Raw genomic sequence first — 14321 nt, 5'->3', positions numbered from 1 at the left:
TCCACTTTGGTTACACTATAAAGTTCCTCTTCCTTCACCCTCCAAAAACCCTTTCTCCATCCCTTTTCAAGGGCCACTCTCATGAGATGATACTTTATAGGAGGTAGACTTGCTACTTTTAAGGGGAGCCATAGAGCCAATACCATCTCAACATTGGTGAAAGGGATTTTATTCCTACCATTTTCCTAATCTCCAAGAAGAAAGGAGGACGGAGAGCCATATTAGATCTCCAGTATCCTCAGTGCCTTTATCAAGTGTGACCTCCTGCATAAATAACAGAGGCCATAATACTTGCATGAATTAATTCCTGCTTCAATTCCAATAGCTGTGGGTGAACTAGAGCATATCTTTTAGGGGGAAAAAATCTGTCACAGCTATCATCAAGCTCCCCCTGCTGGACACTCACCAGGCTGCTGTGTTTGGAGTCCACATGTTAGAGCCATGTGCTTTTAAGCTTTCCTGAGTCTGGATCTCTAGGTGCACAGTCATGGTGCTAGAAAAAGAACTCCCTTCTCAGACTGCTGTGGTCCAGCTGCCTAGATCCTGTGACTAGAATCCACTCTCTCAACCCCCTCCTAGTTGCTTAAGCACATCCTTCAGATTTCCAACCTTCTGGGCACTCTTGTTTACAATTAACTTCTTCAGTGATGTGATCGTTGAAGTAAACAGACACAGGTTTTACAAAGGTTTCTATCATAATTACTCTTTACTTTAAACAGCACAAGAGATACGCAGATCTAGGTTTAAAAAAAAAAAAAACATGCCCTTTCCTGTCTGTTTCCTCATTAGTCTTGAGCATTCTTTGTGATTTAGTTAGTCTCTAAGGCATTCAGAATCCCCTCCAGAATATGGAGTGTCTCACTCTGACCACTGCGGGCAGATTCCTTCAGTCTCTGTTGGTCCCACAGTCAAAAAGATCCCTTCTGCTATGAAAGCAAGCCCCTTTGTTCTCTCTCTTATCCCAAAGAATCCTATGTTTTGATGAGTCACATTGACGACAAGTTATTTCCTTGTGCTGTTTCTTGGGAAATTCTGTTCAGTCAAACTATAGTCAGAGAAGCTTGAGAAAACTGGTTCTCCTAAGGCTTCAGCCAACCCATTGTCCTAAGGAGTTCCCATTTGAATGGGAGCCCTTCAGGTTAACAATTTCTGTTGTTTGTTCCATTCTTTCTTCCATAAAGGGTGTGTGATACATGATGGTGTCTTTGTCAGCCCATGGCTGACTAACTGCGTAACTGAGGGTTATAGATGCACATAGAATTCATAATCTCAAACAGAATTCATAAATTGTATGTAGTGTAGGTGTAACTGTGTTGGTTCCAGGATATTAGAGACACAACGTGGGTGAAGTAACTTCTGTTGGTAAGAGATGCTCATGTCAGAAGTTGGTCCAATAAAAGATATTACCTCACCCAACTTGTCTCTCTAAGTTTTACATAGACAGATTCCCCAAATCATCACAACATCCAATCCTGATTTAAAGATTTCCGGTGATGGAAAATTCACCACAACCTTTTGTAACTTGTTCCAACTGTTAATTACCCTCATTGTTGAAAAATTTCATCCTATTTCTCGTCTAAATGTGTCTAGCTTCAGCTTCCAGCCATTTGATCTTGTATCTTTATCTGCTAGACTGCAGAGCCCTCTTATCAGATTTCTGTTTCCCATGTAGGTACTTATGGACTGTGATCAAGTCATCTCTTAGTCTCATGGATAGTCTAAGTTGACTGAGCTCCTGCTGTCTATTGCTATAATACTTTTTTCAATCTTTTATTCATTCTTATGGCTCTTCTCTGAACCCTCTCTAATTTATCAGTATCCTCCTTGAATTTTGGACACAATAACTGGATGCAGTATTCCAATAGCAGTTATACAAGTGCCAAATACAGAAATAATATAACCTTCCTATTCCTCTTCGATATTTCCCCGTTTACATGGCAAGGATCAGATTACCCCTTTTTGCCAGAGTGTAACACTGGAGGCTTATGCTCAGCTGATTATCCACCATGACCCAGTGGTGTTTTTCAGAATCACTGCTTCCCAGGATAGCGTCCTCCATCCTGTAAGTATGGCCTTCATTCTTTGTTCTTTGACGTATGACCTTATATTTGGCTGTAATGAAACACATATATGTTTGCTTGCACCCAGTTTACCAAGTGATCCAGATTGTTCTGTATCAGTAACCTGTCCTCTTCATTATTCACCACTCCCCCAGTCTTTGTGTCAACTGTAAACTTTATCAGTAAATTGTGTAAGGCAAAGGACTGAACCCTTCAGGACCCTCTAGAATCACAGGTGCTCAATGATGATTCTCCAATCAGTTAGCCAATTTTAACCCATTTAACGTATGCTGTGTGGATTTTGTATCATTTTAGTGTCTTAATCAAAATGTGTGGTACCAAGTCAAATGCTTACAGAAGTTTAAGTTTATTACATTAACACTATTACCTTTATCAACCAAATTTGTAATCTTGTCCCAAAAAAATCATTAGTTTGACAAGATTTATTTTCCATAAACCCAGTAGGATTGCCATTAGTTATATTACCCTCCTTTATTTTTTTTATAAATCAAATTCCTTATCAGCCATTCCATTATTTTTCCTGGGATCGATGTCAGGCTGACAGACCTATAAGTATTTGAGTCATTCAGTTTTTTAATATTGGCACAATATTAGGCCTCTTCAAGTCGTCTGGAATTTCCCCAGTGTTTCAAGATTTGCTGAAAATCAACATTAATCTTTTAATAAGAGCATGCCTAGTCAATATTTAGAAGCATCTATAAACACTGATCTCCTTACTCAGGTTGAGAAATGCTAACATTGGTCCTCTAACTATTATTAATTTTATTTCACCCCTTATGATCTAGAAGCCATGTCTGTTCAGCATTGGCATGTTCTAAAGGCAGCTGTCAGACTAGGTATAAACTTGTCCTTAAAGTATGTTATATCCAAGGATTTTTTTAAAAATCTTCTTGTTTTATCATTTCTTGTACTGCTTTTATTTTAGTCAGTCCCAGCTGTATTCCTGCTGCTGCTAATGTTTGTCACAATTACATCAGCTCCTGCTTAGCAAATGAGCTTCAGTTATATTGATGCATTTTTCTTAATTCTCCAACAGCCTGTGATATGGTCTTTCTAAGAGTTAGCCACATCACCACGTTGTTAATGTAGACTCTGACTCTTTCCATCATCCTTTGTGGAACATTTCTAGACCAGAACTTTTTCCCATATGGAAGCCAAAGTATGTGTTACTTGTGGAAGTGGGCCCAGGTAGTGAAATTTGGATCTGAAACCATATTCAATTCCACACTTTTCAAAGTTCAGGCATATTAATATTCATTGTTCTAGTATGCCCATTACATCAACAGTATTACAAAGTTTGGATCTGGGTCCACCGTTTCCCAAAGTTAAGGGGGATGCAAGCTCAGTGTTTTGGTTCAGGCCATTCTGAAGTTGAACGTACACATTTTTTTTATTTTTGGTACTTAATTGTGTGTGTCTAAATTCATGTGATGAATCCAGGTTTGTAAAATAATGTGCCTCATATCTCATTTTTCTCAGTAACGATCCCACATTATATTCTCACTGAGTTCTTTAGTATCCATGCACATGCTGAGTGTCCTGATACCTTTATTACACATGCTATTGAATTCACCCAGTCTGTGGGCTGCATTTGGCTATTACATTAATTCACCACTATCGTTCTGTTTCACATTTCCCTTAACTCTTGTCTCAAGGGCACCTGTACTCTACTTAGGGCATGCATTACACAATGAGTCATGTCTTTCAGTTGAATGGTATATGTACCCCCTGAATGTGCCAGGAAATTGCTTTTCCCAGGCCACAATTGCTGCTGCTTATCTAGGCTGTTTTGGTTTTGGACACTTTGGTATTTCACTGTTTTAAAAATAAATCTAATCAGCCTCAGCTTTTTACTGGTCTGTTCTCCCAGAAAAGACTATTTACTGTAGGAGCTATTTAAAAAATAGTTCCTATCTTTACCATTATGCCGAATCCTCCTTAATCTGCATGTTACCTGCATCTCAGTCAGTTCTTCATAGGCTTTCATCATCACCTCTTTTTTTCCATAAGTGTTGTCTTCTACATTAGCTCTTTCAAAATCTTCCATATCATCAGTATTGATTTTGCTCCTGTGAGCAGTATTGTCTGTTTCTAAAAGCTACAGTTTTTTAGTCTTAACTTGTTTTGCACTTCAGTATACTGTACTGTCATTCTATTGATTGCCCCATTAAACCTCACAGCTGTGTCCTTATCTTCTATTGGCATTCAAATCTTAGTGTCCTTTAAACACCTCTCCTGATAAGCACACCATTGCAAAGTGATTTTTCTTTTACCTTTTGCACAGTTTTTACCATATGATGAAAAATTTGTATGATGCTTCCCACCAAAAAGGTTGCACTTTGTCCCAAGTTCACTCTTCTTGATTAGTTATTTCCTGAACACACATTTCATTTCAGCTTCTAGGGCATGAGCCCAAATTCTGCCCTATGTTACATTAATGTAGCCCCACTTATGTCAGTGGGTTGTATGGCTGAATTTATTTCACTTTCTGCCCTGTTACTATTTCAGTCTTTGTCCTTGATTTTGCAGAATATTCCTCAAATGTTACTATGTGCTTCACAGTTTCTTATGTTGCCTTCCAGGGCTAGCTGTGTTTTTCAGAATGCCAAATTCTGCAATCTTCATTTATAATGAGTTCACTGTGGTTGCTTACCATGAGTAAGGATTACATGGACAGCCCCTAAGTAAGCACTCTTGTATCTTGTATCAGAGGGGTAACCGTGTTAGTCTGAATCTGTAAAAAGCAACAGAGGGTCCTGTGGCACCTTTGAGACTAACAGAAGTATTGGGAGCATAAGCTTTCGTGGGTAAGAACCTCATTTCTTCAGATGCAAGTAATGGAAATCTCCAGAGGCAGGTATAAATCAGTATGGAGATAACGAGGTTAGTTCAATCAGGGAGGTTGAGGTGCTCTGCTAGCAGTTGAGGTGTGAACACCAAGGGAGGAAAAACTGCTTCTGTAGTTGGATAGCCATTCACAGTCTTTGTTTAATCCTGATCTGATGGTGTCAAATTTGCAAATGAACTGGAGCTCAGCAGTTTCTCTTTGGAGTCTGGTCCTGAAGTTTTTTTGCTGTAAGATGGCTACCTTTACATCTGCTATTGTGTGGCCAGGGAGGTTGAAGTGTTCTCCTACAGGTTTTTGTATATTGCTATTCCTGATATCTGACTTGTGTCCATTTATCCTCTTGCATAGTGACTGTCCAGTTTGGCCAATGTACATAGCAGAGGGGCATTGCTGGCATATGATGGCATATATAACATTGGTGGACGTGCAGGTGAATGAGACGGTGATGTTGTAGCTGATGTGGTTAGGTCCTGTGATGGTGTTGCTGGTGTAGATATGTGGGCAGAGTTGGCATCGAGGTTTGTTGCATGGGTTGGTTCCTGAGTTAGAGTTGTTATGGTGCGGTGCATGGTTGCTGGTGAGAATATGCTTAAGGTTGGCAAGTTGTCTGTGGGAAGGACTGGCCTGCCTCCCAAGGGGTGTTGAACTGAGTCTTGCATCAGTGGTATGTCTGTCATTAAGTTTGCCATTCAGCCATTAGGGAGGTAATCATCTTACCGGACCACAGATTCATCACAGGAATCAGAATCAAAGCTAATAGTCAATATTGCATTTAGTAGTAGACTGTCATTCAGACATAGGTATGCCTACGGACTCAAAGATGATCTGCCACTACAGCAAAGCATTTGTTAAATAATTTTGGTGCTGCGACTTTGACTGGAATGGAAAATTAGTGATTTGAAATAAACAAAAAGGGTATCTCATTTATAAAAGCAAGAAATTAGTGATATGAATGATTGCTAATGAAGAAACTGCTAGAAATGTAACAAAAAGAAGCTGTGAGCTGGAATCATCACAAAGGAAATATTTAATTTAAGGAATGTTACTCAGATCTTTGTTGTAAATCAGAAATAACACATTGCACACTTACAGGTTTCCTCATGCAATTTGTGCATCTGTATGTGCAAGATGGTACATCAATTCATAAGGCTATTCTCACAATAAAGTAGTCAGTCATAGAGCTGGGAAGATGTTAAGTGTGAAAATCATTGGGACCAAATCCTTTGTCTTGTTAGGCGTGAGGTGTTTGTTAGGGGATATTTTACCCAAAGTTACAGAGTTAATTCCAGAATATCATGCTGTTAGAAAATGTAACTATTTTGAAATTCAGATTTTAAATATTTATTCAAAAACATAATCCTTTATTGTAGTGTACAATAAAACATTTAAAACTTAATCCAACCTTTTCTTTTCCCTTACACATAAAGTATGTTTAGTAAAAATGCTGATTTACAAAAATGTGACTAAATGGGAGTGTTTGAAATACATAGTTCTCAGAAGGTTTTTCCATAGACTTTAATTTATCTATTTATCTATTTCAGTATTTTTGATCAATAATATCCTTCCTGTCAGTATAGAAGCCTTTTGATGACCTGATTTATGTTAATATTAAATGGTAGTTCAATAACAATTATTGAATTCCTGATTAATATTGAATTATTTGAATTCCTGATTAATATTGACTGAACCTTTATCTTAAGTGATGCTGGAACATCCCAGACTTTTCTGCACTGATGACCTCTATATGAGGTCAGGATATCTAGGTCACTGGGCAAATATGGAAATATCCCAGGAAGGTTTGAGTTCAGCACGTAAAAGCACATACTCATGGTTTAGAAAGCTATCGGATGTGTGGGCAGGGTAGTTTGAGATCTGTGTGGATTCCTCTGCTCTCTTGGAGGCCCTAGCAATTTGGTGTGGTGCCTGCGTATGATATAGAGACAGCATTAGTAACTTTGGTGATGAACTTCTTTTAGTGATGGACACTGATCTCACGTGTCCATATTATTTTTGTTAGATACATCGATGGTTAATATAGCTCAGCATGAGGCGTTTTAGGTACTGTTATAGGATATGATAATGATGGACAGGGCTGATCCTTCCATGGCGCTCTTTCTGAGAGGCAACAGGGTAGCTGCTCACCTCACTGATGCAGGAAATATCTCTTACATCTTTTCCATTTTGTCACTCCTGTTGTTCAAAATGTATATTAGTTTGTTACAGGCAGTTGTTAGGCATTTTTGACTACAGTGTTGTCCACATTCTGATGGTACCAGACTGTTTCCTGTATATCAAATTGCAACATTGTTTTTCTTGCTTTCCCAATGTTTGACTGAGATATAGGATCTGAACTTTTTGAGACTGAATCTTGAAAAGATGGAGACGATGGTTGGCATGGAAAGCAACTTGAGGAAATGGTAATGGTTGTGACTGCTCTCCATAATAAGCAGCTTTTTGAAGCCCTGTTCACTCTTTGATTCCCAGGTTACTGCAGTGGCTTATGCCATTACTTTTTGTTTTTTATCCACAATATCTAGGAGAAAGTGGCTTTTCTATGATAATGTGGAGTTCACTGTAGTCAGTCACACTATTGAAATTTTCATGTCTGGAGTCTTTTCTGCTTGTTTGCATCTTTGAAGACCTTTGGAAGCCTCAGCTAGTACAGAATGTGGAGCTCACCTGTTCATTCAAGTTTGGAATGAGTGCATTACACCCATGTTCTGCAGACTGCGCTGATTTCCCATTTGCTTTCAGATGACATTTGTTCTAATATCTACAGCCATACATGGTTTCTGATCCAGCTTCCTTACAAGCTGCTTCTTTCCCTTGGTACTACCATGATGGCTGAGGTCAAATGAGGCACTTTTGCTGACCATCCTTAGATGTGCACTTTTAGGGATAGACAGTAGAGTATTTATAGTAGAGTCCTTGGCTGTGGTTCTGGCTCTTTGCCAGAGCTCCTTTCACTTATCTGCAGACATAGCATATAGGACAACTTTCTAGTAAAGTATACACATGCATTTGTATGATCAATAATAGTAAATGGGCAATATGAACATAATAAATGTCTTAAAAGAGCTATATAGTATACAAATTCATTGAGTAATCAATTTGTAGTAATATCAAATTAGCACTTACCAAATGAAAAGCCTTTCAATAATAAATCACCGCTAAAATTATTATCTAAGAAAATCTGCACTGCCTTGACACTGGATCTTCCAGTCTATACATCAAATGGTATATAATCTGTTTTTAAATTATAAACGTCTTGGGGCAGGATGTTGTCATCCTCTGTGTATATTGCTGCGTTGAGCACATTGATGATGCTGTATAAAACAGGATATTAGATATCTCTAATCTTGTGTGCTGAGTTAAGATATAAAATGCAACACTAACACTGCTGTCTAAAAGTGATACAATGAACTAATCAAAGCAAAATATAAGAAGGAAATTGTTTGCTCATCTCTAGTCCCAAATCATGGCTGATGTTAAGCATAATGGTGTCTTAGGGACTGATTCAAAGCTTATTGATGTCAATGGAAGCTCCAAGAAAGAATTCTTTTGCCCTCCTTCACGACATTTCATGCAAGATCTGCGGTATATTTAAAAAAATTAAAAGTAACAATTAAAAAATAAAATAATAAATGACATCCTTAAAACATAACTGGAATAATATGTTTGAATGAATTAAGGAAGTATACAAACCATAAAATTGTATTTTATTTCTGCTTCCATTTCTTTGTTTTTGTTTCTCTCTCACTTTTTTTCTCCCACATTCTTTTTGGCTATATATTCCATTTTCTTTCTCATGCTTACCCTAAGATCACTCCTTCCCTCCTTATTCCTGACAAGACAGGTTTGGGACTCAAAAATTGATTTACAAGATGCTTATTTTCACATGTAAATCAGATCTTCCCATCCAAAATATCTAGAGTTTGTGGTGGGAGGAGATCAATACCAATTCAAGGTCCTCTTTTGGACACTCTATGATATGTGGAGTATTCACAAACTGTTTTTGAGCAGTAGCAACATGTATGAGCTGTCCTAGTATCTGTGTACCCTTACTTAGACAATTGGCTTATCAGGGTGTCCTTACAGGAGGACCTAGCAAAAGCTACATCACAGATATGTACCTTGTTCCAAACACTGGAGTTCAAGAAACCAAGTCATATATTTTATTGGGGCAGTTCTGGATTCTCGGAAAGGCAGAGCTTTTCTTCCAGAAGAAAGGCATTTCAAAATCCTTACAGCAATAGCAATAATACAGGAGAACTCTTGACAAACAGTGATTTTTTCCTCAAGTTGATGGGCTTTATGGCTTCAGCCACACAATTTAATTCTGTACAAATATCTGAAGATGAGGCCTCTACAACATTGGTTAGCAAGATACTGTATTCCAAATACAGACAGCATGTTTATGACATTGACACTACCTGGAGATATGTTCCTGTGACTCATATGGTGGACTCAATATCGCGATGCCCTCAAAGGGATTGCATTCAACCCCTAGCTGCATCAGCTACAGTCACTTCCAATGCTTCCAGTTGGGGCTTATTAAAAGAATCTAACAAGTCACTGGCATTCCAGGGAGAAAAAATTGCTATCAACATTCTAAAATTTAGAGCAATATATTGGGCTCATAAATACTTTCTCGCTCATCTATGTGGCAGCGTGGTTCAGGCAACTCCTTACAATATTACAGAAGTATTTTACATGAACAAGTGGATGGGGGTTGTGGAGAGAGACACGTTATAGCCACCTGTGCAAAGAGGCTGTAGTTCTGTAGGAGTGGTGCATGGTACACCAATTTTTATCCTGTAACTCTCCATCTTGCTGACAAGGACAATATGCGGGCGGATCAGCTGAGCAGACACTTGTATGATCAGCACAAGCAGGGGCGGCTCCAGGCACCAGCCCAGCAAGCTCGTGCCGGGGGCGGCAAGCCACGGGGGGCGGCCTGCCGGTCGCTGTGAGGGCGGCAGTCATGCTGCCTTTGGCGGCATTTCTGCAGGAGGTCCGCCGGTCCCGCGTTTTGGCGGCAATTTGGTGGCGGGTATGCCGGTGCGGGACTGGTAGGGCATCCGCAGAACCACCGCCGAATTCGCGTGACCTGGGCGGACCTCCCACAGAAACGCCGCCGAAGGCTGCCTGACTGCCATGCTTGGGGCGGCAAAAAACATAGATCCGCCCCTGAGCACAAGTGATCACTCAAGAATTTAGTAGTAAACAACAACATCTTTCTGTGAGTGTATCCAGAGAGAGACACATTTTCAACCACGCACAACTCCAGAGCAAAAGCAGACCACCACTCTATCTCAGCAGTACTTTTTCAGGGCTGGTGGTGGGAACATCTTCTATGCATTTCCCCCCAATTCCTCTAATGCAGGAAGTTCTCAGGAAAATCAAGCAAAGCCAGGGTTATTCTGATAGCCCAGGCCTGAGCAAGACAATAGTGGTTTTGGATCTCCTGCAGCTATCATAAGGGATTTCTGTCTTTGCCTGCAATTCCAGACCTTTTGACCAGAAGAGCGGTTAGATTTGCTATCCAGACCCAGATTCTTTCCATTTAACACCATGGGCCACAAGGCTTTTGGCAAATCTGGAACTGTCCTATTCAGAAACAGTACAGGAGATATAGTTGTCCTTCAGGAAACAGTCAGCTCACCTATGTTGTCATAAATGGAAAAGGTCTCTTTTTGGAGAACCAGCTATAAAGGAAACCTATGTTCAGCTTCTGTTCAATCCATACTGAAGTACTTTATATGAAATCCTTGGGGCTCTCCATATCTTTGGTAAAAGTATATCTCAGAGCCATCTCTGCAGATCACAGCTTAATTGAGCAAAAGACTATATTTAGCCATGATCGGGTAAAAAGATTCTTGAAGGGGCTAATAATGTCTACCCTGTGGTTAGAGAACCTCGCCTACGTGGGATCTCAGTCTAGTCCTTATTCAGCTCATGAATCCTCCCTTCAAACCCATGGGAGAATGTTCCCTATTTCAACTCTCAATTGAGAGACTTTTTTATACCTATAACTATTCCTCTAGAAGGCTGAGCAAGCTACAGGCTGTCATGGCTGGACTCTGCCTCTCTTCCCTTCTTCTGCCCCTCCTCCCCCAAGTTATTCACAAAGATAAAGTGATCCTTTAGCCAACCTGAAATTTCTCTCCAAGGTGGCAACAGAATTCAATCTTAACTAATTCATAAATTTACCAATATCTTTCCCTAGGCCTCACTGTCACTCAGGGGAAGTTAAGCAACATACTTGGATGCTAAAAGAGCATTAATCTTCTGTTTGAGTATAGCTAAGGAATACAGAAAATCACCTAGACTGTTTGTCTCTTATGGGGAAAAAAGTAGAGCTCAGGCAGTCACCTGCCAGCGCCTTTCTAAGTGTCTGACTCTCTATTGAATAGTGTTTCTGAACACACCTCTGCGCCTCTTCCAGAAGGGCTTAGAACACACTCAGAGTGAAGACCACTTCCATGGCCTGCCTTAGGGCTTGTCTACACAGCAAGTTACCGCATGGCAAGCCAGGATGTCACTCTACAATGCCTCAGCTTGCCACATAGTAACTTGCTATGTGGATACTGCTACAGTGCAGTGAAAATTTTCGGAGGCTGTACTCCAGGACTTTCACTGTGTGGTAGCAGTGTCCACATGATGAGTTATTGCTCAGCAGGTTGGGGTGCTGTAGATATACTCCCGGCTTGCCACTAAGTGATTTGCCAGGTAAACAAGCACTCATTGTCTTCCCATATTCAAAATCAGTAGAGCTGCCTCTTAGAGCTTGATTCTATCACAAAATGTTGTTGTTTACATGTGGCATCTAAATCAGATAAACAGTTTAGTAAAGAAGCATTACAGTATCTATTTAACTAGTTTTCTTTGTCCCACTATCCAGAGGGAGGAGTGCTGGTTGCTCAACTCCCAAGTGGGAATATGCAGAGGACTCCCAAAAAAAAAAAATTAAGGTTACTCACCTGTAACCAGAGTTCTTCACGATTACCTCTGCACATTCACATTCCCCATCCTCCTTCCCCTCTTCCTTGGAGTCCTAATTTCAACTTTGCCTTTGAAGACGTGATGGAAAGAAGTCATCTGGTTGGCAAACCACGCTCTCTCTTTATAATCCCATCCTCTGAAAGAGGAGTAGGTGACACAAGAGCTCTGCAACAGGCACTGCTACTAGAAAGTTCTACTTGTCCAAGTTGCACAATTCATGTATTCCAAGAGTGTGAATATGCAGAGGTCATGTCGAAGAACTCCAGTGCAGGTGAGTAACCTTCATTTCTGTCCTCTTTGTGTATATCTGCATTGACTTGCCATCTAGTCCATTCTTCTCTTTTGATTCTTATCTCCCTCTATTTCTCTTGTCCTCTTTTTCATTATTGCTTTCTCTTTGGCTAGTCATTTCCCAGGTCTCTTCCTCTGTTTTACCCTCTCTAAATTAATGACTATTGTGCATTCCTGTTTTCTCACACCCAATATATAAAATGCACTTTAAGTACACACTTTTAAGTGTTAGCACATCCTTTACTAATTTTTATTCTCCATACCATGGAATCATGCCTAAAAATATATAACAGCACAGAAAGGGAAAACGAATTATATGTGCATTCATACACCTGATGGCTTGGCAATGTCTTAGAGTGTTTTAAACTGTCTCCTCCTCTCCCCCCCAACTTCTCCTCTCCCATGAAGAAAAGCAAACTTGTTATTCTTAAGTAATAAAGGTTTGCTGAAAGTAAACATAAAAGTCACACCCTCTTCCTGACATGACTACACTAGATGTAATCTGATTCCTCCACTCCAGTATCTTTTTTTTATTGCTCCCACAAGAGGCTATTCAATCATGCTATGAGACTCCATCTTCAAGCTCTTTTACTTTGACTTAATCCAGCAGATGTATTTAAGATACACTTTAGTAATGTGCTTTTAGTAGAGGAGGTCTTAATACTCAAACAGGTGACAGTCAACAGTGTAAGTAACAAATAGAGATCCTTAATAAATAACAGCTCCTCCAATTTTATTTTGGATTAATACTGTTCAAAATAAAATACATTCTATTGCACGTGAATCTGTTAAACAAAAATGAAACATAGACAGTATGTGGTATTACTGAAGTTTTGTTGACATGAATTTAATGTGGCCGCATGACTCATGAATGTTGGACTCCCTTGGAATGTTTACCTCTCCCTAGCAACTCCCTAGATATAAGGTGCCTACTCCCAAGATTTTGCTTGGAACCAATAATTATTTAAAAACAAACACTCACTATGGTATTCTATAATACAGGTACAAAACACGGTAGTAACACTGTTGCAAACTGCAGTGTTTGGGGCCATTTCTGTAGAATTGTAGAGGAATATTAGGACAGAGAGGTAAAAATGTTGGTAGTGTTAAGTTAAGCCAATAAAAAGTAAAAAGGTGGAAAAGGTTTAGTCTGTATATAGATAAATTTTTTCTGATATGAACAACACTTTTCATTTTGTGCTAAGCTGCATGTGTTCTTCACAGGAGAGGAGCTGTGTACTGGCCTCATATCAGGGTGTTCCTTGGACTGTTCCTTCGGTTTCCAGACTGATGTCCACAACTGTGAGATCTGTCAGTGCCGTTCAAGGCCTAAGAAATGCAAACCCATAGTATGTGACAAGTACTGTCCATTTGGATACTTGTACGTATTTTTATTCTGAAAGCATATTTATCATAATCCTTGTGCATATAAAATATGCAAAATCCATGAATATTTATTTGTTTGTTTTATGTATGAAAAATGGGAGGCATGTGGAGAGGCAGGAATGTACATACTTGTTAAGTGTATAGTATTCCTCATGCAGACTTGGATGCTAGAATTGAAGTTGTGAAAATGGATTTTGATCACTAGACCAAAAGAAAATTCAAATAATCAACATGACTAACAAAATTATAAAAGCAGAAAAGTATCTTTTAAAATAGTTTCAAACAGTCTTTGAGAGAGAATTTAAAGAACTGCATAAAATTTACCTTTCATGTTGCTTTTTAAAATTTCTTTTACACTAACATCTCTGATATCCCCTCCATCTCATAACTTGCTTCTTTTACTCAAAAAGAACAGGAGTACTTGTGGCACCTTAGAGACTAACAAATTTATTAGAGCATAAGCTTTCGTGGACTACAGCCCACTTCTTCGGATGCATACAGAGTGGAATAAATATTGAGGAGATACATATACACACATACAGAGAGCATAAACAGGTGGGAGTTGTCTTACCAATTCTGAGAGACCAATTAAGTAAGAAAAAAAACTTTTGAAGTATAAATATCTCTGTCATGGTGGTATACAAAGGGCTGATCCTGAGTTGAATCACTCAAGTTGGTGTGTACACTGGCCTTTTGGGGACAGGAGACCT

General features: G+C 39.3%; 1 protein-coding gene across 4 annotated transcripts in view; it reads left to right on the top strand.

The window, feature by feature from the left end:
* Positions 1 to 14321, top strand: part of CRIM1 (cysteine rich transmembrane BMP regulator 1) — a 316866-nt gene that overhangs the window by 239167 nt on the left and 63378 nt on the right. For 3 of the 4 annotated variants that reach the window (XM_034764948.1, XM_034764951.1, XM_034764949.1), the window contains one exon: positions 13450 to 13606. The exons of the other annotated variant lie outside the window; for it this stretch is intronic. In XM_034764948.1, coding sequence (XP_034620839.1) covers positions 13450 to 13606 — 157 coding nt within the window. The remainder of the gene's footprint in view (positions 1 to 13449; positions 13607 to 14321) is intronic. 4 annotated transcript variants of the gene reach the window in all.

The sequence above is a fragment of the Trachemys scripta genome, chromosome 3, assembly GCF_013100865.1.
Source record: "Trachemys scripta elegans isolate TJP31775 chromosome 3, CAS_Tse_1.0, whole genome shotgun sequence".
NCBI classification, from domain to species: domain Eukaryota; kingdom Metazoa; phylum Chordata; order Testudines; family Emydidae; genus Trachemys; species Trachemys scripta.
This window is presented reverse-complemented; position numbering and strand designations above follow the sequence as displayed.